The 25,455-nt window shown below is 32.2% G+C and overlaps 2 protein-coding genes across 2 annotated transcripts in view; both read right to left on the bottom strand.

The window, feature by feature from the left end:
- Positions 1–818: 818 nt before the first annotated feature.
- LOC132713059 (uncharacterized) lies at positions 819–7,439 on the bottom strand. The gene is made up of 3 exons (XM_060695523.1): positions 7,388–7,439; positions 6,024–6,134; positions 819–2,613 (listed from the first exon to the last, which is right to left on the bottom strand). The coding sequence occupies exon 3, from the start codon at positions 2,440–2,442 to the stop codon at positions 1,222–1,224; it is 1,221 nt and encodes a 406-aa protein (XP_060551506.1). The 5' UTR covers positions 2,443–2,613; positions 6,024–6,134; positions 7,388–7,439; the 3' UTR covers positions 819–1,221.
- LOC132713076 (leucine-rich repeat serine/threonine-protein kinase 1-like) overlaps positions 6,012–25,455 on the bottom strand; it is a 36,409-nt gene continuing 16,965 nt past the window's right edge. The window contains exons 14-30 of the mRNA XM_060695538.1: positions 24,120–24,315; positions 23,569–23,823; positions 22,978–23,099; positions 22,503–22,669; positions 20,915–21,184; positions 20,510–20,613; positions 19,627–19,752; positions 16,079–16,242; positions 15,053–15,200; positions 14,454–14,594; positions 13,190–13,266; positions 12,063–12,157; positions 11,356–11,518; positions 9,832–10,056; positions 9,365–9,493; positions 8,505–8,762; positions 6,012–6,134 (exon numbers count right to left, since the gene is read on the bottom strand). Of these exons, the coding sequence (XP_060551521.1) occupies positions 6,012–6,134; positions 8,505–8,762; positions 9,365–9,493; positions 9,832–10,056; positions 11,356–11,518; positions 12,063–12,157; positions 13,190–13,266; positions 14,454–14,594; positions 15,053–15,200; positions 16,079–16,242; positions 19,627–19,752; positions 20,510–20,613; positions 20,915–21,184; positions 22,503–22,669; positions 22,978–23,099; positions 23,569–23,823; positions 24,120–24,315 (2,763 nt within the window). The remainder of the gene's footprint in view (positions 6,135–8,504; positions 8,763–9,364; positions 9,494–9,831; positions 10,057–11,355; positions 11,519–12,062; positions 12,158–13,189; positions 13,267–14,453; positions 14,595–15,052; positions 15,201–16,078; positions 16,243–19,626; positions 19,753–20,509; positions 20,614–20,914; positions 21,185–22,502; positions 22,670–22,977; positions 23,100–23,568; positions 23,824–24,119; positions 24,316–25,455) is intronic.

The following is a 25,455-nucleotide window of genomic DNA, read 5'->3' as shown; positions in this document are numbered from 1 at the left end:
AGTGTTGAAGCAGTTTTTATAGTATTATAGCAATTTGAACTTGTAACGGGAGACTTTTCAATGAAAACAGCCATTTTTCACAAAATGCTCATGAAGCAATGGGTTAATGAAAAAAATAAAAAAATCTACAAAACAACAATTTTTCTTCAAATTTATATGACAGGCCATGTTTAAACATGAAAAAACGCGATTTAGGGTAATTTCAAGTATTTTCATCATTTTCAGTTAACCCATTACTTCATATACACGCCTTTTAACGCCTTTTTCACCCCCCCCCTTTTTTTGTTGTCTCAAATGATGAAAATATGCCTTATTTAGGCCCCAAACACTTGTTTTTGTTTGAGAAATGTTGTTAAAAAAATTGACCTCTTTTTCGGCGCGGCCCCCCAACGAAAAGATACATCAGGGGGTTGCCAGATTTGGGGGGTTTGAAGGGGGGCGGAGTCCCCCTCATCGCCAAGAAAATTTTGGACTTCTGAGAGGCTGTAAATGACCCCAGATTGATCATAAGGTAACGTGTAACCAACGCTGAAAAGCATTTGACTCTATCTCAATCCATTGATAAGTTGCAGCACTTTGAAATCAATTTTGATGGAAAAAATCAACGCAAAATAGTGATTTTTGGCAATTTTGAGATGTCCCCTCGTTGCCATAGTAACAGAAAATTTAAGTCTGAGCATGTTGTTGCAAGGACAATGGTCCAGTCAACATTTGTGCCAAGTTTGATTAGTGTTGAAGCAGTTTTTATAGTATTATAGCAATTTGAACTTGTAACGGGAGACTTTTCAATGAAAACAGCCATTTTTCACAAAATGCTCATGAAGCAATGGGTTAAGAGACTGTTTCATTAAGCAACCGTTTTGGGTGTTTCCCTTGCGCGGTTGCTTAATACAAGTTTGACTGTAACTCTAACATGTCAATTTATCATTATGTACATACATGTATGTCATAAGTCTGAAACTAAGTTTCTAAGAACTAGTTCAACCTTTCTTACAATTGTTTTTTTTCCCCCTCAATAATTAGCATATTCACAATAATTTCTATTAGATATTTAAGAAATTGGAAAGATTAATGACCAGAAATGTATCTACCGGTATTAAAATAAGATCAACAAGTTAAGACAGCACTGTGAGCTGCACAGTTGACTATGTACAAGAATGAGTGTTAAGCATGACAATGATAATTCTCTTTTGTTATCTTAATCTTAACACTAATACTTTTTTAAAACTCCCCAATGTCCTGTGACACTGGCTTTGCTTCTTTATTATTTTCAAGCAGCTCTTTTTCTACACTAAGTATATGTCCCCAATACTTTTCGATTCTCTCCACATCCTCCACTCCATAGCTTTCCCAGAATGCAATTTCAATGTCTGAAAACCCATTCTCATCATTTATAGTGTAAGCAGACGCAACATGTTTCCCAGCTTTAACAAGTTGTAAGTCTTTCACAGAGTGGATTTTCTTTTGTTTTATGTTTAAATCAAACATACTTGCGACACATTTTCCGAACCGATCAACAACTCCTGATTTTGCCCTGTGAATGTTAACTATACAAATATCACCAGAGCTTCGTCCTATCCACAGACTATTCTTTACTATTAATATGGAAGTAAGTTCAATATTATATCCAGTGTGTTTAGGCAGATTAGGTAACGAAAAAGAACTTTTTTTACATACTTTAGACTTTTCTCCTTTGTTACAATAACTACTGACAGATGCACCTTTGGGAGGAATTGGAGGTGGTTTGTCTCGTCTTGGCTTCGTTACAAAATCTGTTATTGGTCGGGGCGGCCTTGGGGGCACAACTTGGTTTTCAATACATGATTTCGTCACATTATCATCACAATGAATTCCGAGAAGTTTGCAAGCTTTTCTAGAGGCATTTGTTCTTCTTGGTATTAAAGGCGGTTCACCAAAGGAGTCATCAATAGATTCATGGTCTGGGTTAATAGGCTGTGACTTTGCTCTCTGTTTGTCTTTATCCTTCCAGAAAGTTGCAGTGTCATCAAAGTTTGTACTCTCGAATGTTTCATCCTCAGACTCATTGTCTGAATTATCATCATCTGACTTTTCTGTGTTCATTGAACCAGACCATCCTGCTGTTGCCACACCATGATACGCATCGTGATCGGATTCTGGGAAGTCTCTCGAGACCAGCTTCCAAACCAACGAGTATTCCTCCAAACTTAAAATACTTTTGCACTCATATGTGCCTGCATCAAACTCTAACACAAATGGCGAGTATGACAGCATACAAAACATCTGTGAACCTATACAAGTCATCTGTCCAACGCACAAATCCGGATGTATTTTGCATATACGTAACAAAATCTTTAGATTGATTCTCTTATCGGTGTCCACTTTGAAATCCTTGCAATTCACTATATCAATGCTTCCATTTCCACTCACCCATATTTCTTTATTCTGTTCAGAATATGCCATACAATAAACTGCACGAGATCTCAAAATACAAACAGTTGGATCAGTGTAACCAGGGATTTGTTTCACGGTCTGTCTTGAATTAGACTTCTCACCACCTTTATGTCTTGTCAAAGTCTGAAACTGCAGCAAACTGCCATGTTCCAGAGCAACGTATATGCAGTAGCCTGTACCCTGAAATAAAATATTAAGAATACCATTTAGGATGTTTTGAGTGAATATGAGATATATCTCACATAAACATGGTAAGGAAAATTACCTTCTTTTGTTGTCGGAACATGACAAAATAACTTTGGTTTATTAGAATAGATTTCATTGTCATTTAAAACATTGTGTATAATTAGTGTTAATTAGTGTATATAATTAGTGTATATAATTAGTGTGTATAATTAGTGTTATATTAGTGTATATAATTAGTGTGTATAATTAGTGTATATAATTAGTGTGTATAATTAGTGTGTATAATTAGTGTGTATAATTAGTGTATATAATTAGTGTGTATAATTGGTGTATATAATTAGTGTGTATAATTAGTGTGTATAATTAGTGTATATAATTAGTGTGTATAATTAGTGTATATAATTAGTGTATATAATCCAATTCCAATTTTCCAATTTCAAATTTTATTGCCTGAAACATTATACAATGTTTATAGCATATAAACAACATAAACATATATACATGTTCAATGGATAAGACATGAGGTAAACAATTAACAAGAGCTTAACAAACATACAAAGAGAAGAAGTTCAATACAATATTATCAAAATATGATACCTTAAACAATGCGAATTTTATTTGCAGAAAAAATGAATTTTGCTAAGTTATATAAAGTATTTTTTGATGATGAACACATGATATTTTCAAATTTGTTTAAAGAAGGCCAGTGACAATAATAACTTTTAAAAAATTTACTTCTAATGGTTCTATATTTTGGACAAACTAGTAAAAAGTGGTATTCTGTTTCAATAGATTGCATGTTACAAGACTTACAGAGACGCTCATTTTGGGGTATGTTAGTGTATCTTCCCGTTTCTATGGCTAATTGGTGTGCTGAGACTCTGAATTTAGCTAAAGCTGTTTTTAAGTAATTTTCTTTAATAGTATCTAGATATTTTTCTCTTTTGAATTCATGTTTAAAAATTGCATATGTTTTTAATTTGCTCGAGTTGTTTATTTCAGAATACCATTTTTGGTAATAGTTATCAAATATTCTTTGTTTTATCAATTGGAGTGTTGTGTTATCAAGTTTTTGTGACAGCCAAACGTATCCAAAACCATGTTCATTCAAAATTTGTTTTATTTGAGATACCCAATTTCTGTTTTTATATGTTAAATTATTTTGATCATCTAGTTTCAAATTATTATATACTTTCTTTACGATACTATCATTGTCTAGAGTTATTAGCTTATTCCAATACTTAATCATATTATATTTTCGCATAACAAACATTGGGACCCGACCGAGTTCTCCATAGAGGGCTGCTAAATTTGTTGACTTCTTTACTCCTAATATATTCCTTAAAAATCTGGTGTGTACAAGTTCAATGTCTGATGCTGGATGCAACCCCCAAACCTCAGAGCAGTAATTTAAGATAGATCCCACTAATATATCGAAAAGTTTAATTTTTTGCGATGTTGGTAATACTGTTCTGTCAAATATTTGGAAAAGCTTGTGTAATGAAAACGAGGCATGTTGCGCTATAAGTTTTTGTGACCTTTGAAAACTACCATTACTGAATAAATGTACGCCTAGATATTTAAAAGATTTAACAAGTTCGATTGTAGTATTATAAATTTTAATGTCCATATGAGTTGATCTGCCATTTTCAAATATCATAGCTTTTGTTTTTTCAACATTAATCTCGAGGCCCCATATATTGCAAAATGATACGACGTCATTGACCATAAGTTGAAGGTTTTCTTTAGATTTACTAAAAAGAACCATATCGTCTGCATACATTAATAGAAAGAGATTCATATCATCAAGGGATATAGTTCCCGACATATCACTATTTATATTATTTATCAAATCGTTTACAAAAAACATGGCCAGCAAAGGTGAACTGGGGTCTCCCTGCTTTACTCCAGACGTATAATCAAAAAAGGGGGACAATTCCGAGTTAAACCGAACACAAGACTTAACAGAGTTGTACATGGCACGCAGTGCTGAGACAAACTTGGCACTCACATTTTCATTTATCAGTTTATGCCAGAGGTATTTGTGTTCAATTTTATCAAAAAATAATAAGTGTGTATAACTAGTGTATATAATAAGTGTATATAATAAGTGTATATAATTAGTGTATATAATTAGTGTATATAATTAGTGTATATAATTAGTGTATAAATCATAAAGATGTTGACAGGTTATATGGCCCAGTATTAGAATGTTGTACACTTATTATATAACAAACAACCATTTAAGTATGGCCATTAAACCTACTTGCCTTTTATTGAAATCTTATATACACTGACTTAGTGATATCTGATATAACTTAGTGATATCTGATATAAACTTAGTGATATCTGAGATAAACTTAGTAGTGATATCTGATATACACTTAATGATATCTGATATACACTTAGTGATATCTGAGATAAACTTAGTGATATCTGACATAAACTTAGTGAAATCTGAGAGAAACTTAGTAGTGATATCTCATATAAATTTAGTGATATCTGATATAAATTTAGTGAAATCTGAGAGAAACTTAGTAGTGATATCTGATATAAATTTAGTGATATCTGATATAAACTTAGTGATATCTGAGATAAACTTAGTGATATCTGAGATAAACTTAGTGAAATCTGAGAGAAACTTAGTAGTGATATCTGATATACACTTAGTGATATCTGAGATAAACTTAGTGATATCTGACATAAACTTAGTGAAATCTGAGAGAAACTTAGTAGTGATATCTGATATAAATTTAGTGATATATCTGATATAAATTTAGTGAAATCTGAGAGAAACTTAGTAGTGATATCTGATATAAATTTAGTGATATCTGACATAAACTTAGTGAAATCTGAGAGAAACTTAGTAGTGATATCTGATATAAATTTAGTGATATCTGGGATAAACTTAGTGATATCTGAGATAAACTTAGTTGTGATATCTGATATAAATTTAGTGATATATAATATAAACTTAATGATATCTGATATAACTTAGTGATATCTTATATAACTTAGTGATATATGATATAAACTTAGTGAAATCTGATATACCCTTAATGATATCTGATGTAAACTTACTGATATCTGATATACACTTAGCAGCTACCGTACTTTTTGTTTAATGAAAATGATAAGGAAAACTTTGCATAACTTTGACAGTTTGTTTTAGTTGACCCTTACTATTATCAGGATTACAATATCAAAGCATAAAATTCAAAAAGTTATTTACATATCAAGTATGATTAATTTGCTCTTAAGTATCTTATCTTAGCTAATGCCAGGCTCCCGAAGTACTTTACATATAAAGGGATGTAACTTCTTAATTATTTGCACACATTAAAAATATTGGTTGCTTCCCTTATGCATAAAGTAGACTAAAATAAAATGTTTCATATACCCACCTTTTCATGTTTGACAGATAAGATCTGTACTGGACAGCTATCTAATGGTAATGTGCTCACTTCCTGCAATGTCCCAGTTGTTGACCTTGTAAATATCACAGCAGTATTCTCCTGAAAAATGATAATTTGAAAACAACATGTACTTCTTAAAGAGATTTGACCAGTGTACACGATATTAAAGCTTTGTTTTACTAACTTCCAGTATTTTGTGCAATTTTTATGCAACCAATCTTCAAATAGTTCCTGTAATTTTTGCAAGTTTTATGCAACCTATCTTCAAATAGTAAATTCTACAAGACAAAGTTCTTGTATCACAAGATCTCACATAAAAGTGATCTAGGCTGAAATAATATGGTATACTACAAGAGTAATAGTAAAAATTTACAGGAAATTGTAATCAAACTAAGCAGTTGACGAAAATTAACGCATGGCAAAGCCCCATCAATATGTTCCAAAGCACTTAACTGGGACTGTTTCATGAAAGTTCGGTTAAAATTCCTTGAGAAAAGTAACTGCACTGGGACCTAGCGTAGTTACTAACAGAAAAGTTGAAATCTAGAATCATTCAAACATCACTGCTTTAATAGAAAAGGCATTTTATACTACCAGCAAAAAAATTATAAACAAGAGGTGTTGGTAGGATAGCATGCTTTACTATTCCCAGTGCAAAAGCCTGAATAATGTAGAATTTTCTAAATTTAAAAGGCTCTTAAGGACCATAATTCTGTCAAATCTATATTAAAAGTTATGGGCCTTGAGCAGCGACTCCTACTTCACTTTCAAATAAGTGTGTGAAGTTTCACCAACCCCTTTGGGGGTTTTGGGAAAAAAAAAAATTTAACCAAAAACAGTTAAAATATCTGAAAAAAAAAATAAAATTCTGCTTAAAATGGGGATATTTACTTTTAAAAAGCTCATTGGGTATATAAATTTTGGGTATTATAGATACAGGCAAATTGTAGTTAAAAACCCAGTGTTAAATTAATCGATGGTAAATGTTCAATAAATAAAATCTATTAAAAAAGTAAAAATTTCTCAAAAATTTTGGAAAAATGGAGAAAATATTGTTCCTCACGAAAATTTCTATTTTATACTGCCTCTTTCAGGTAATCTAATCTAAAAAATTTTTCCGTTCATCCCTAATTTGTAAATTTGTGAAAATCTAAATTTCTTGCAAGAAATAGTAAAAATATATAAACTATACTTCAGAAAGAATATAAATAACAAGAACAGGTTTAAAACCATTCCACATGCTTGCAAATGTTATAATAAAATTAGTTTACTAGTAATTACAGGACAATCAATTCATATGACCATATATGTATGTTAATTATACATTAGTTACAGAGGTCAAGCCAACTTACAACAATACGCTGCTGCCAGCCTCTCCCATATATAATCTGTCATGTGTAAAAAATATTCTATTCACCTTATAAAAATGATTATCATAGGAAGTTGTCTTGAAAGGCAAATATTTGGGTTCAACCAAGCAAGTTTTGGCTTGATTTTTCACCTTTGACCTCAAAACGTCAAGCACAAACTAAGATCCTAGATCAGAATCAATTTTAGCAAAACACAGGACACAGACATAATACAATTTTCATACAGTTCTCAGACACAACACATGGTTCAAAAACACACACAAAAATGTTTCACATCAGACTCGGTCATAGCCTTAAAGGAGTTCCACTGAATTCCAAAAACCCAATAAATTGAAAATTTTAAAAAATAAAAATCAACCCGGGCCTTAAAAAATTATTCAATTTAGTGAAAACAAAAATATTTGTGATTCTTTGTAGTTTTAAGTTCAATCTTGTTTTCTGTATATAAAAACAATCTGACTGCACCGTATCTTAAAATCCTCTTTTTCCTTTTTTTTTTTTTGTTAAAAAATACTATAAAATATAAAAAACATTAAAAAGTGCTACCCGATTTCCCCTTCAGATTGAGGGCCTTTGTGAAAAACGACAACCTGTGACCCCCATATTTTGCCCTGCCCCTCTGAGTGCCCATCAGGGGCTAATATAGTAATCCCCTTTTTGTCTATTCCATCCCCAAAACAACAACGATTTACCCTTTCCCAAACCCTTAAAAAAAATACATTTTTATGTTAAAAATTTTTACATCTGGTATGTATTTTTTATGTTTTGACTTTAGACATGTTAAATGCTGACATTTGGAGCTGTAAACTTAAATAATTATTATACATAATTAAATAATAAATTGTAAAGCATGGTTAAGAAATATTAAACAGAATTTAAAGTTAGTATGTTGTTTTATTGAATGTTTGGGTCAGTTTTTACCTGTGATCAGAAAAAAAGATCTCGGCTTCTTATTCGTTTTTTTTCCATATTTGCCTTTAAATATCAGCTATATTCACAAAGAATCAACATGCATAGAGAATATTATTTAAGTTAAAAAGATACATGTAAAAGGAGAACAACTTTTAGTTTATAACAATAATTATATATACATTTTTACAGCTGGAACTTTTAATGAATGATGCACGTAACAGACAATAAAACACTTATTACTTACATGAGAACCAAGCACACAGTGTTTGCTCAGTTTCTTGTTGTCTGGCAGCTCAACAGCCCAGGTTTGTGACAGATACTGTACATTCTGCATGTCATACTTGGACACTATATGTGACGCTGCAGGCCGGGATTGTGCTGTACCATGCCAACAATTCTTCATCATCTTCTCTAACCATGGAAACTTCGAGAATATGTTGAAATCCTGGAAATTGTAAAACAGGGAAATCATCGTTGCATCTTTAAATGGAGGTCCTTGTACTAATACTTAAGGTTACTACAGTTGTTTTCAGTGTTTAAGCCACTAAAATTTTATATTAAAAGTAAAATAAAGTAAATATAAACAGAAAACATCAATGAACTTTGCTGCTGCTTATGTCATTACAACAAATAATTATATAATATACAACTAGACTAAATGCATGTAGTTCAATCTCTGTGTTACTTATTGCAATACTTATTGAGTAAATGGAAATTAATCATCAGGGTATTCAACTATGTTAATGATATTGAAATTTTAGCTTTTTCATAATTAATAAGGGAATTTCGATAATTTACATTTTGCAAAATGTCATCACATGAATATTGTATGTAGAAAGAAAAATGTTCCAAAATAAAAATTATGCTGCTATTGGAAGTACCTTTTTCACCTTTTAACAATTATATGCATGCATCATTTGCTCTTAATGAAATATATACAAGCATATTTTACTCATATTGGCATTTTGGAAAAATCAAACTGAAGGCAGCAGATAGCTTTATGCAATTTTATATAGAACTATTTGCTGCTTTAAAAACCTAGATTACCTTTAATTCAGGTCTTTTGCCCATGATTTTCATGGCTTTTGATATCTGAGCAAGATTTTCACATTCAGCATAAGGCCTCCTACCTGTCAGGATCTCGTATATTACCATAGCAAACGCAAATATATCAACCTGAAAAAAACAATTAAAATGAATAGTTCACGAATGTTTGAATAGTATACCTTTAATAAATATAGATATGCCTTTCAATAATGTAAATTGCAAGATGATTTCAGCCATCACTATATTATTCTCTGTCAGGTTACTTAAAATCTACTGATGTATAACTGATTTGTCTATTTTGCAAGATCAATATTTTATAAGCACCATAAAATACATAAAATGTATTCCAAGACTTATCAGAAAGCTGATATGGTATATAAAACTTTTAAGTCATGAAAATCATACAAAGATACCTCAATGTAAAATATCAAATATTTGTTCAACTATAACATGCTGTTATAACTCACCTTTTCATCATATGCCTTCCCATCAAGGATCTCCGGGGCCTGATACCCAGGTGTCCCCACCATGCCCACTGAACGTCCACCCCAGTTGTATTTAGATATCCCATAGTCTGACAGTTTAAGGTTGACAGGGGCAGATAAATCCAGGGACATAGTGAGAATATTGTCTGACTTCAAGTCCTTGTATATAATGGCATTTGTATGTAGGTACTCCAAACCTTTTGCAATCTAAATTTAAGTTTTTGAATAGAATGATATATTATGTACATTATTTCATAAACAAAGATTAACTTCATTTCTTATTGTTGTTAGTTTTTATGTTTGTATGACAGTCCTATTAAATGACAAATGGTTAAAATCAAATTTAACACTCTTAACTATTCCTGGGACAGAAGATAACCCCAGACTATTCTTTTACATTAATTAAATGCTAGTAAATGCATTATAAAAACTTCATTTTTTATTGGTAAACTGGTCCAATAAGAATGTGAGTTCAACAAAGCTTTACTTAAAATAACAAGCAATTATCATAGTATTGCAAGCAATCCATAAGTCCCCTACCGGTTAGAACCTCATCAACATTCTGAAGGGCCATTGACCATTCACTAATGTTTCAATTTTTCTCTATTTTAAGTAAATTTGTTGGAAAAGTTCTTTAAAAGTGATCACAGGAAACAGTTTTTATGAACAGACAGACGGACTGAAGGACACTCTAAAGTTAATATTTGAAACATCCCTGTTACCAAAATATAATATTTTTAAAAGCAAAATTCTTAAAGAGGAGATAACTCTTGAATTAAAGATGCAATTTCATAAAAATTTTCAGCTCTTTTTGACTAATCACAAATATTGTTATATTTGCCATGTTTTAAGCCTATTTGTTGCCAAGGCAACCAATATTTTTTCAAAATAGGAAGAAAAGATAAGTCATGCATAATCTCCAGACTGCCATCTACCCATATGTCAAGTTTCATAAAAATATTTCCAGTTCTTTTTGAGTTATCACTGGATTCAGTTTATGTGTAAAATTTACCATATTTTCAGTCTATGTGTTGCCATAGCAACCAGAATTTTCAACATAGGAAGAAAAGAAAAAGACGTGCATAATCTCCAGACTGCCATCTACCCATATAAATATTTCCAGTACTTTTTGCGTTATCACTGGATCCAGTTTATGTGTAAAATTTGCCATATTTTCAGCCTATTTGTTGCCATAGCAACCAGAATTTTCAACATAGGAAGAAAAGAAAAAGACGTGCATAATCTCCATACTGCCATCTATCCATATATCAAGTTTCATAAAAATATTTTCAGTACTTTTCAAGTTATCGCGGGATCCATTTTTGTGGACGGATGGACAGACAGACGGACGGAGGGTAAACCTAAAGTCCCCTCCGGTAAACCGGTAGGGGACTAAAAAGTACATTTTCATTTAACTAAACAAAGAACTATCAATTAGTTGTATAGTTGCTTTTCAAGAATATTGCTCATTTTACGGTATTTATATAGGATTTCTATAATACACACCTGATAGACAAATTTGAAAATCAGTTCCTTTTCAAAGAGTGGGGGAAACAGTTCATCTTTGTTTTTGTATCTGTTAAATACTGGTCGTCCATTTGACTTCTTGTCTAAAATGTCCCTCAGACTACCAAGGGGAGCTAACTCTAATGCCATCATTAACTTTGGTCTAGAAAATATCAAGATTGACCTCATCATTGTTCTTACAAAGCAAGAAGTTATAAAAAAAATTCTAACATTTTAAACAACTTACTATGCACATACTTACCTAAATGGTATAAATCTTGGAAATGTGAAGCTAAATGTTATCAATATTTAAAACAACAATATGGTGATCATGACAGACTGCCTACAACCACAGCTTTATAATTAAAGTCTTGATACAACAGAATACAAAGTATCAATACATAAGTTGAGAGAATAATATGTGTAAATTCCTGTAAAATATAACCTGTACATTCAACACATCATTTCTAACCTTCATATAAAATAGCAATGTCTATTGTCCTTGGGAACATTCTATTAATCTGTAAATTCACAACATGCATTTCAAAAACAATTACAGCATAATTATGAAACTGACATTTTAAATCTATTTATATATTACACCAGTTAATGTTTTATACCATTAAATTAAAGTGATCAAATTAAATATTTTTTTCTCTAACAAATTAGACAAGTTTGTATATGATGAAATTAACCGTCTATTTTACCTGAAAGCTAACCCTATCAGAGAAACTATACATGGATGATGTAGTCTGCTGGTAATGGCAACTTCCTGTCTCATCTCCTTGATAGCTTTCAAAGCCTGTTGGAAAATATAACAGATACTGAATAAATCATTTTGATAATTTCAAACATTTTTCCTTTCTATTTGCTATAAGTTTCTAAGCCATTCAGCTGAAAAAACTGTTGCCATTGTTTGGAATGAGTTTTATATAGAATGTATAATATCAGTACAACTAGCTTTACTTGAAACACTAAACTTCATTAAAATAATTTCCATGTTATTTCATTCTTTTTTTTTTTGGTTGGGTTTTAAAAAGAATCAACACAGTAGAGGTCATATGGTTACATTCCAGCATTAGGTGCCCCTCTGTGCATTATTTTAGCAACAAACAGACACTGAGCAGATATACCTGCGTTCTAAGACATTGTTCAATCTGTGGGCAAGATTTATATGCCATTTTGTACAGATCAGGTTTTATCCATCTTCTGGTGCAAGAAAAAATGTTGAAAGATTCAGATTAAGCCATTTTTTTGTGGTTTGTCCACCTTACCGGCTTTCGCCAGTAATAAGTAGTTTCACTGAAAGTGATTTACACCTTATTCTAAACAATTTCTAAATCAACTGTGACAGACAAATGACCATTACATGAACTGTCATGGAGAGATTTTGTCTCGCCAAAATTTAAACTTTTAACCCTGGATTACAAATATGATGCTCTCCCTATTAAGCAAATCAGTCATAAGGATGCACAGCTCATTTGAAGCAAATTTAAACAATAGTTTCAAAGAAGAAGACCATTGCTGAATGCTGATTATGTATATGGGACTATACACATATCCTATACTAACATCTATCTGTACTTCCAGTACTGATCAGCTAAACAACCTTGACAGACTGGTTAATGTGTCAGACTAGTAACCTAAGGATTGCTGGCCATGTTGTTTCCTTGTGTAAGAAATTTTACACTTATTACTTAAGTTATTACTGGTTGGTTCCAGGAATGGATTTGAGAATGTTTCAATAAGCTTATAGCTTCCAAAACAATCAAACTAAAATAAATTTGTATAAACTAACTAAACAACCTTAACAATAATTATAAATGATACATACTTTAAGACTTTCTGCCTCATCCATATCAACCTCTGACCTTCTAGCGTGAGCTACATTCACATAGATATCTTCTTCAACTGTAAATACAAATAACATTTTATATTGATATATTACACAAACTGTTATAACTCCCCATATATACACACTGGTATATTTTGGCAGACATTACTAAAATGTTTCCTTATATTGAGAGTTATCAAAACCTTAAACTGAAGAGTCATGACATACTTAAAAGGTTTAAGTAAGTCAAAAAGTAAATAATAATACAGTTGACTCTCGGTAACTCGAAATCCAAGGGACTGGGCATTTTACTTCGAGAGAAACGGAATTCAAGTAACGTGAATCTGCCACCATTACGTTGACATTCGTACATGTATATATACATGTGCCTGATTGAATGTGCAAAGAAGTAGGTTTGTTATTGTTGATAGCGGCAATGCTGCAATATTTAACCGTTGAAATGACGGTAAATCACTTACAACTACAATATACATAAAATAACAAAAATACATTATTCAAAATTTAATACATGTATATTAATAGTAAAATATAATCACAAACATTCGTAGCAATGACATTAAAATGCAAGTTTGTCAGTATTCATCAGTAAAGCACATGTTTTAAATAAGCACTCATGACAATTCATTACAATTAAAGCCCAATAATACATTTATTTCAACAACAATTTATCTAATATTATCGTGAACAGGAAGTACATATTAATGTATGCAATATGACGGAATATTAATTATACAAATGTTATTTACATTGATAACACACATCAATACCTAGGCTGTAATTTAACACCTGTCAGACTGGCACGAGTCAATTAATTTCTGAAACCGATTAAAACCCCTTTTATGACGTGTTAATAATACATGATGACCGGCAATTAAAATTACTGTGAAACGTGTGAATCACGAGTGACAACATCTCACTTTGATGTCGCCGACCTTTGATCAGTCGGCTGTTTTCACACTTGGACTAATTGAGATGAAAATATGTTGGACTTTAATTGACGGGACCAAATTTTTTTCGACTAAACAGAAGTTTCGGTAAATCAAAATTTGACCTAAGCGGAGTTAAAATACAAAGATAAAGAAGGAAATTTGACGGGACTTTCTTCGATTTACGCGGAATTTTGAGTTAAGCGATTTTGACTGTAGTCCCAATTTCTTTCATAAAGATTAAGCCATCAGTCACAATTTTCTTTTCCAACAGAAGAACATGTTCGTTTTAGAAAAATTAAATCAATCAAACAAACCTGTAGATCCCTGTGTAGACAGAGTGGCTGTTCCGCTATCACTGCTGTTGCTGTTAACAGAAGCAAATTTTCCCGGGAATGTCCTGTTACGTATGTCACTACGATATACCTTAATTGCCACAAATTGACCATTGTATTTCCCTAATTTCAATAGAAAGAACAATACTATATTAAAAAGAAATTTATTCAGAATAACAAAATAAAGATAACACAGATTTTTGTTTAGTCTTTGCGAAATGATGGTGGATCTCTTTTGAAGGGCAACATTGTGTTTCAGTCACACTTATAATACAGAGAAATACAAATATATGGGGAAGTTAAAACAGATGCCCCCATATTCTACTGTTTTGTCAGTCTTCAGATGGTCAGCCTGACAGCAGGGCTACAGGACGAACAGACAAGGGCAAATCTATATGCCTCTCTTCATCTTAGAAGAAGCATTTCATAATAATTTTGTTTTTTAAATGTCAAGAACAACAGAAAGTACTATAGTTTCAGTTTGAACAATATTGACTTTCATTATTTTTGTTACAATGAAATGCTGCAAAAAGTTTAAATTAAGCTGAGGCCCACTGTCCATTCAAAAACCAATACTATACCTTTGAATACTGATCCAGTTACTCCAGTGCCTAGACAGTTTTCCTTGGACTCCACTAGTTCAATTTTATCCTGGTCCATAAAATATTTGTCAGGTAGTTCTTTTAACAATAAATCTGGTACCAGTTCACTTAAATTTTGTTTTATACCCTGAAATAATGCATTTGAAATAATGTAACATTTGTAATTGTGACAAATTAAATATAAAAATTTCCAAAATGAGGAACCAATAGTAAAGAGTCACGTCCAAGTTCATAAATGAAAATACAAGTGCATTTTTATACTGAATGTCAGTATCTAAGCATTAGCACATACTCCAACATAAAGCACAATTCAAATGAATGACATAATACTTTACCAAATCAAATCTTTACAAATACATGTATTTGATACCTGTTTCCAATGCTGCATTAAAAGAAAACAGGATAACTTTAAAGAAGTGACAAACTTTTAAATGATGAAAAACAAGCATAGAATAACTGTAACAACAATACATTTTGTTAAGTGAACTGGTTCATGGAGGAGGGCCATAGATAATTATGTTTATAGTATCTAGTATGGTATGTTTCAACAAACCACAGATTAGTAAAATATGGCATGAGATACATGATCAAATTTTACATGTCTATATATAACAGGACAAAATATTATTATTTATCATATTATTGTTTATACTAAATCACTAGTCTTAGAACTCTAATCAACATTTTTTTCAAAGAAATACTTTTTAAGGATATCCAAATGATTCATTTCTATTGTTTTTATCAATATTTGGAAAAACACTCATTATTCACCAATCCAGTTAAAAAAAATTCCTGAATTAGATGATAAAATGTGACAATCACTGTATCTAAGCATAGTGAATATGTTTCATAATCATTTGTTGAATATACCACTAACATGAAACGTTTATATTGTGTAATGTACATGCTGGTATGGGCTGGTGACCTTGAAGTCAATAAAATGTTTGTTTGTTTATTTGTTTGTCTCTTACATATTAAATAAAACTTCTAAAAAGTTTTTCAAACCTGTGGACATGTTATAGAATCTCCATTAACAAGTAATCTAGCACAATGCTCCATGGTAAAATGGTTTATAACATTCGGTAATGGTTGCCCCTGGTAACACGCAGAACAAAGGGCATATCTCTCAAGATGGCTGCAGGATGACATTATATCCGGTTCTAACAACCCTGAAAAAAATTAAAATTCATTGTTATTTTTTATTCATTTCTGACAAATGAGTCATTCCAACACTTTGTAGATATACCAGTCTTAAGGCAAGATTTATTCCAGGAAATTCATCTCAAGCCCTACAGAATAACATTAAGTTATCAAAGATAAATTGTGAAACAAGTTTGTGCAACTTGTATATATAATTGACTTTATTCGTTTTTGGGGTTTTTTTTGCCTCTAAAGGGTAACCCCGTTTTTTCCAAACATAAATACATGTAAATACATACATCCAAACAGACAGGTACATATGCTACATGTACATTCAAACAAAAGTATATAACTGACTTTCAAGTCTGCTTGCAGGAACTTAAAAATACCATTGTCGTACTGGGACACATGATCTAAGCTGAATAATGCTGAAATTCCCTATTATTAAGTTGCAAGTTAGACATCGTGGCAACTAGTTCATTGCTCCCCTGTTATATTCCATGAAATCAACCATATAAAAAACAAGAGCTGTCACAGGAGACAGCGAAGCTCGACTAATAAAATACCGGACGCAGTAAGGAGGACAAAACTATGAAAGAAAAATCCATTATGTATAATTATGTATTAAGTTATAGAAGAAAAAAAACATTTGTTAACATTAATTCCAAGATCAAGGGGAATAATTCTAGAAATAGTCATGCTAGAGTTATGGACCTTGTCACACAACATTTGTGTAATGATAAGAAATATATATTTGAAGTTTGAAGTAGATACCTTAACAAGAGCTGTCGGTTGGACAGCAACGCTCGACTATTCTTAGTGCTTGATAGTAAAAAAAATGCTTGATACAGTTACCTCCTCCTGTTTACAGGTTGGGGTCATGATGGTAAACAAGTGTGCAAAGTTTCAAAGCCATATGTCAATGGACTTTGAAAATATTTGAACTATTACAAATCTTTAACGTAAATTCTAAGTCGAAAAAGGGGCATAATTCTGTCAAAATGCTTAATAGAGTTACCTCCTCCTGTCTACAGGTTGGGGTCATGATGGTGAACAAGTGTGCAAAGTTTCAAAGCCATATGTCTATGGACTTTGAAAATATTTGAACTATTACAAAAACTTTAACGTAAATTCTAAGTCAAAAAGGGGCATAATTCTGTCAAAATGCTTGATAGAGTTACCTCCTCCTGTCTACAGGTTGGGGTCATGATGGTGAACAAGTATGCAAAGTTTCAAAGCCATATGTCAATGGACTTTGAAAATATTTGAACTATTACAAAAACTTAAACGTAAATTCTAAGTCAAACAAGAGCTGTCGGTAGGACAGCAACGCTCGACTATTCTTAGTGCTTGATAGTAAAAAAAATGCTTGATAGAGTTACATCCTCCTGTTTACAGGTTGGGGTCATGGTAGTGAACAAGTGTGCAAAGTTTCAAAGCCATATGTCAATGGACTTTGAAAATATTTGAACTATTACAAAAACTTTAACGTAAATTCTAAGTCGAAAAAGGGGCATAATTCTGTCAAAATGCTTGATAGAGTTACCTCCTCCTGTTTCCAGGTTGGGGTCATGATGTTGAACAAGTGTGTAAAGTTTCAAAGCCATATGTCAATGGACTTTGAAAATATTTGAACTATTACAAAAACTTTAACGTAAATTCTAAGTCGAAAAAGGGGCATAATTCTGTCAAAATGCTTGATAGAGTTACCTCCTCCTGTTTACAGGTTGGGGTCATGATGTTGAACAAGTGTGCAAAGTTTCAAAGCCATATGTCAATGGACTTTGAAAATATTTGAACTATTACAAAAACTTTAACGTAAATTCTAAGTCGAAAAAGGGGCATAATTCTGTCAAAATGCTTGATAGAGTTACCTCCTCCTGTTTTGCAGGTTGGGGTCATGATGGTGAACAAGTGTGCAAAGTTTCAAAGCCATATGTCAATGGACTTTGAAAATATTTGAACTATTACAAAAACTTTAACGTAAATTCTAAGTCGAAAAAGGGGCATAATTCTGTCAAAATGCTTGATAGAGTTACCTCCTCCTGTTTCCAGGTTGGGGTCATGATGGTGAACAAGTGTGCAAAGTTTCAAAGCCATATGTCAATGGACTTTGAAAATATTTGAACTATTACAAAAACTTTAACGTAAATTCTAAGTCGAAAAAGGGGCATAATTCTGTCAAAATGCTTGATAGAGTTACCTCCTCCTGTCTACAGGTTGGGGTCATGATGGTGAACAAGTGTGCAAAGTTTCAAAGCCATATGTCTATGGACTTTGAAAATATTTGAACTATTACAAAAACTTTAACATAAGTGGTTACGCCGACGCCAACGCTGACGCTCGGGTGACTGCAATAGCTCTACTTATTCTTATCGAATAGTCGAGCTAAAAAGTAAAGAAGTTATTATATTTCTTAAAGAAAATCCTAAGTTCAAGACAGATAAATCTGTTAATATTGCTTCAAGAGTTATGAACATTGTCACATAAAATGTAATTGATGATAAGGAATAAGTATTAGAAGTTTGAGGTAGATACCTTTAAAAATAAAAAAGTTATAATAAAAAATAACTTTTTTTCTAGTAAAAAAATCTAAGTTTATGGAGAGATAATTCTTGCAATATTGGTGCTAGAGTTATGAACCTTGTCACATTAGATGTGGATGATGATAACGTAAATATATTTGAAGTATGAAGTTGATCCCTTTAGAAATAAATAAGTAACAGTAAAAAATAATATTTTTTATGGAAAATTCTAAGTTCAAAGGGAGATAAATCTAAAAATATTGGTGCTAGAGTTATGAACCTTGTCACATAAGATGGGGATGATGATAGCGTAAATATATTTGAACTATGAGGTTGATCCCTTAAGAAATAAAGAAGAAACAGTAAGAAATAGTATTTTTTGAGAAAAATTCTAAGTTCAAGGGGAGATAAATCTGAAAATATTGGTGCTAGAGTTATGAACCTTGTCACATAAGATGGGGATGATGATAAGGTACATAATTATATTTGAAGTATGAGGTTGATCCCTTAAGAAATAAAGAAGTAACAGTCAAAAATAGTATTTTTTAAGGAAAATTCTAAGTTCAAGGGGAGATAAATCTGAAAATATTAGTGCTAGAGTTATGAACCTTGTCACATAAGATGTGGTTGATGATAAGGAACATATATTTGAAGTTTGAAGTTGATACCTTAAGAAATGACAAAGTTATAGTGAAAAATATTTTACTGCACCAAAACTTTAATCTAAAATCTGGACGCGGACGCCGACGCCGGGGCGAGTAGGACAGCTCTCCATATACTTCGTATAGTCGAGCTAAAAAGAACTTACATCAAATGGAAAAATATGTAAAATTTACCAAACACTACATCCAAACAAGTTTATAAGAATAACTATGAGAAAGAACACACCTGGATAATAATCTTGTATTATGTCCTCGATTTCATCAACAATTATACCAATGATAGCAAATGTCCCACTAATGCTGACTTCAGTTATCAGAACACCATGTTGTAAACTGTCATCCTCTGTCACACCTGAAATATAAACTCAAACTCTGATTTATCAATGCAACTCTTGTATGTATTCTTTCTTTAATGAGTGTCCCATCCGCCCATTACGGCACAAAAAAGCAGCTTTCACTGTCAAGTACGGACCCAAGACATGTCACCTGTCATGTCCTTTGAGGGTTAATATTGAAGCACAAAGTACTACATACATATACTTAAAAATACGTAATAATCTCACATAACTGAAACCAGTCATCACCAGGTTAGTTTAAACATATTTATTCTCAGAATATGTACATAATAACATTTGAAATATATACACATACAAAATTTGACAATATTCAAAGAAGAGGATTAGAACGAAAGACTAGGTCTTATAGAATTCTTCTCCTTTTAGTTGTTAAATATATCACCAGGTTAGCCTGCACATTCACACATTTTGACCCGGCTCTGTTTGGATCATTTCAAAATGTTAGATGAACAAATCTTTACAGAAAATTTAGCTGACTATAACTTTGTAACACCATTATGTACGATCTTGTTCTGTTTTAACAGTTCATCATTTCTTTAAAAATTTCAAGATAAAAACTGATAAGACTTTAGTTGTTTAGGGTGTGGAAACCCTAACCGTATACAGGTGTAAAATGGTTATAATTATTTCAAATGTGAAAAGTGCCTGTATGAGTTAATATATACTTGTCAGAGGTTAATATGTTTCATTACAAAATATCTCATCTATAAATATATGCAACAAATGAAATGAAATATACAATATACAACATACCTGTAAATATGGCTGGTTCCACACAAAAGCTGCCATCTTCATGACTAACATGAATCAATTCTCGACAAAATGTCTTCCGGGCAGACTTTATTTGTAACCCATAGCTATAAAAATAACATTAATAATCTTAAAGTCAAACCCACTAGATGTACAATTATTTGTTTAAAACATTTCTATTTATTTACATCATTATTACTTCTACATGGTTTGTTATCTAAAAATTTTTTCCCTTAAATTGTTGGTGTGTGATGTCACACTGATGATATTAATGTACATGTCTTAAACATGTACATCAAAATTAGAATTTTTCATCAAAACTATCAAATAATTCAAAATGATTACAAAATGTTAATATAAAATTCATGATGTGTTTCCACCAATCAGAGACCAGCGTTTGTGACTCACATGCTACTTCCACGTTTAGGATTACTGTGCACTGTTGTACCGTGTCTCATTGACATCATTCTCATCGAGTGAGTTAACGTTGGACGGAAAAACCAGTCTTTCTTCTCGAACTGTTCTACACGCATCATCATACGAGTAACCAGTCTCATCCAGAATCCACTAGGACAGTCTGACATCAGGTATAACCGCCTCATTGACTTAGCACCGGATTTGTCGTCTCCGGTTTCAATGATTGGGGGATCAACCGGTAGTTGGCATGGAAAAAATAGACTGAAAGATATGAAATGATAGATAAACTAAATATGCAGTCCATCATTTTTTTCCCAACAAATGTTCATCAACTTGAATACACTCAAAATTCTCTTTGATTTACATTAACCTTGTAATGAAGTTTTATTCACTGTCACATAAAATAAAGAAATAAGTTATGATTTTGTTACTTAATAAGTCAATTTAAAGCAACACGGAATTCATAAACATGACACCAAATTCCGAAAAAAATAACAAAAACTATTGAACACAATTTAAAGACTTATTAATCTTTATTGAAAGCTTTTCTTTTGATAAACAACTTACAATGCTGACTGTGATATTGAGGCAGCTATTGATAAACAACTTACAATGTTGACTGTGATATTGAGGCAGCTTTTGATAAACAACTTACATTGTTGACTGTGATATTGAGGCAGCTATTGATAAACAACTTACAATGCTGACTGTGATATTGAGGCAGCTATTGATAAACAACTTACAATGCTGACTGTGATTTTGAGGCAGCTATTGATAAACAACTTACAATGCTGACTGTGATTTTGAGGCAGCTATTGATAAACAACTTACAATGCTGACTGTGATATTGAGGCAGCTATTGATAAACAACTTACAATGCTGACTGTGATATTGAGGCAGCTATTGATAAACAACTTACAATGCTGACTGTGATATTGAGGCAGCTATTGATAAACAACTTACAATGCTGACTGTGATATTGAGGCAGCTATTGATAAACAACTTACAATGCTGACTGTGATATTAAGGCAGCTATTGATAAACAACTTACAATGCTGACTGTGATATTGAGGCAGCTATTGATAAACAACTTACAATGCTGACTGTGATATTGAGGCAGCTATTGATAAACAACTTACAATGCCGACTGTGATAATGAGGCAGCTATTGATAAACAACTTACAATGCTGACTGTGATATTGAGGCAGCTATTGATAAACAACTTACAATGCCGACTGTGATAATGAGGCAGCTATTGATAAACAACTTACAATGCCGACTGTGATATTGAGGCAGCTATTGATAAACAACTTACAATGCCGACTGTGATATTGAGGCAGCTATTGATAAACAACTTACAATGCTGACTGTGATATTGAGGCAGCTATTGATAAACAACTTACAATGCTGACTGTGATATTGAGGCAGCTATTGATAAACAACTTACAATGCCGACTGTGATATTGAGGCAGCTATTGATAAACAACTTACAATGCTGACTGTGATATTAAGGCAGCTATTGATAAACAACTTACAATGCTGAATGTGATATTGAGGCAGCTATTAATAAACAACTTACAATGCTGACTGTGATATTGAGGCAGCTATTTCAAATCTCTCTAACAGTTCAATATACTGGTCTTTAAACTCAGGTGGAAACTTTCCAGCCTCTATATAAACCCTCTCTGCATCATGTCTGCTGATCTTCCCTCTACCTTGTCTCAAATATTTCTTTCCATTTGGTGACTAAAATAAATTGTTTTAAAGACACATGAATTCTAACTTATATTCAATTTGTCATGAACTGAAACTAAAAATTTGAAAACAAGTTTTTCTGAAACAATAAGGAAAGCAACAAAAAAGCCCGATATCCGGTGGTATTTCATTCAATATATTGCTGTTAAGTTCTATTTAATTTATCCTGAACTGAAACTAAAAATTTGAAAACAAGTGTTTATAAAATATCAAGTAAAGTGAAAAACAAGCCCCATATCTGGTATTTCATTCAATATCTTGCTAGTAACTCGTCTCCCTCTCTAAAATGATATACTTACTATTAAGATAAATACAAGTATATCACAGAGCCAGGCCGGGTCTAGGAAGTATAGAGTATCTAGGGCACCAAGCTGGTCTGTGAAATGTAGCAGGTAACCAGCTTCAACTAGAAATTTTGTTACTGAAAAAAACAAAACAAAAAAAACAATGTAATGAATGAATACAATTTCTATTTACACATAATACAATAATTCAATTTTAGCCATATAAACTAAATAATTAAAAGATTATAAGAAATCAGCACTGGTACAGGTGCATGTAGTATGCTTTGATATTATCATATAACCCTTCCCAACTTCAATCTATGTACAGACAGCTTCCAGTACAAGGTATATTTTAAACAAGACTGGTTGACAAACTATGACTGGCTGACATATTCCTATACAGTCTCAGGCATTAAATCTTGCAAACAATTTTGTAAATTGTTATATTTAGTTTATACGAGATTAATTTTAGTTTGTTTTTGTTGTAAGCTATAAGCTGGGTGTTTCATTTCCTAGTTTCTTTTTACCAGTCTGTCTTTCATAAACTATTATCATTCTGTTTCATGCTAATATTGGAAGTTGTAAAAAAATATAAAAAAATCTCACCAGCCGCGGTCTCCTCGACAGTTTGTAAGTCATTATGTTTCTGTGGTATTTTATCAATGATCTCCAGGAACTGGGTCTGTGTCAGACAAAGAGGTTTCATCTCCGCTTCAAGTCTCGTCACTTCTTCCACGATCTGTTTCTCCATCAGACGATAACTTTTGGGAATTTTCCGACCAATCAGAGGAGGTCTAGCACGTCCAGGTAAAAACATCCCCAAAGCTGTCTCATACAGACATGAGCGTAGATTATCTATTCCTGTATAAAATGGTAAATAAAGAACACACATAATATAAAAAAGTTCAATTTCAATGAATGTCAATCACACAATTTAAGCGTTCTACTACATGTAGCTTCATTTCAGACTAGAGAAAGAGTAAATGTTTGGTGTTTGATTTTAAACCCTTGTAACTTTATCACATAGTCTTTCTGTGTAATGTTTCTATGTTTATTTCTGTTATGTTACTAATGAAAAGAATAGCCAATTACTTTATCTAGTTTACAAATCATTTCATTATCATCAAAGATTTTACTTAATAAAATTATACATTTACCTTCATTATTAATACAGGAAACAGGACACAGTCTGGGTGTTTCATTTCCTAGTCTCTGTGCCAGTCTATCTTTCACAATTTGGACTGTGTCAGGTTTCAGAGGTGACAACTTATCTATAAATGTTCCAACCAACACAATGCAGAAACTGCTTGTACTTGCCTGTAACATATTAGAGGTGCCACCTATTGAACTGAACTGAAATATTATACTGAATATCTGATGCATGCTGATTATGTTAAATTCACAGTATAATGAAATACAAAATTAATGTAAGGATAACTAGAACACTCTTGTAACATATTTGTCATGAATGTATGACAGTGATATGTTACAGACATTGATTGAAAGTCCTGTTACATTGTCATATAACAATGCATGGTAAAGAGTGAAAACACAGTCAGTACATTGTCATATAACATTGCACAGTAAAGAGTTGAAGATGTAGCCGGTACATTGTCATATAACATTGCACAGAAAAGAGTGAAGATGTAGCCGTACATTGTCATATAACATTGCACAGAAAAGAGTGAAGATGTAGCCGTACATTGTCATATAACATTGCACGGAAAAGAGTGAAGATGTAGCCGTACATTGTCATATAACATTGCACAGAAAAGAGTGAAGATGTAGCCGTACATTGTCATATAACATTGCACAGTAAAGAGTTGAAGATGTAGCCGGTACATTGTCATATAACATTGCACAGTAAAGAGTTGAAGATGTAGCCGGTACATTGTCATATAACATTGCACAGTAAAGAGTTAAAGATGTAGCCGTACATTGTCATATAACATTGCACGGTAAAGAGTGAAGATGTAGCCGTACATTGTCATATAACATTGCACAGTAAAGAGTTGAAGATACAGCCAGTACATTGTCATATAATATTGCACAGTAAAGAGTGAAGATGTAGCTGTACATTGTCATATAACATTGCACAGAAAAGAGTGAAGATGTAGCCGTACATTGTCATATAACATTGCACGGTAAAGAGTGAAGATGTAGCCGTACATTGTCATATAACATTGCACGGTATAGAGTGAAGATGTAGCCAGTACATTGTCATATAACATTGCACAGTAAAGAGTTGAAGATGTAGCCGGTACATTGTCATATAACATTGCACAGTAAAGAGTTAAAGATGTAGCCGGTACATTGTCATATAACATTGCACAGTAAAGAGTTAAAGATGTAGCCGGTACATTGTCATATAACATTGCACAGTAAAGAGTTAAAGATGTAGCCGGTACATTGTCATATAACATTACATGGTAAAGAGTTAAAGATGTAGCCGGTACATTGTCATATAACATTACATGGTAAAGAGTTAAAGAT

This window comes from Ruditapes philippinarum, unplaced genomic scaffold, assembly GCF_026571515.1.
Source record: "Ruditapes philippinarum isolate M1 unplaced genomic scaffold, ASM2657151v2 ctg100_1_1_1_1, whole genome shotgun sequence".
In the NCBI taxonomy this organism is placed as follows: Eukaryota; Metazoa; Mollusca; class Bivalvia; order Venerida; family Veneridae; genus Ruditapes; species Ruditapes philippinarum.
This window is presented reverse-complemented; position numbering and strand designations above follow the sequence as displayed.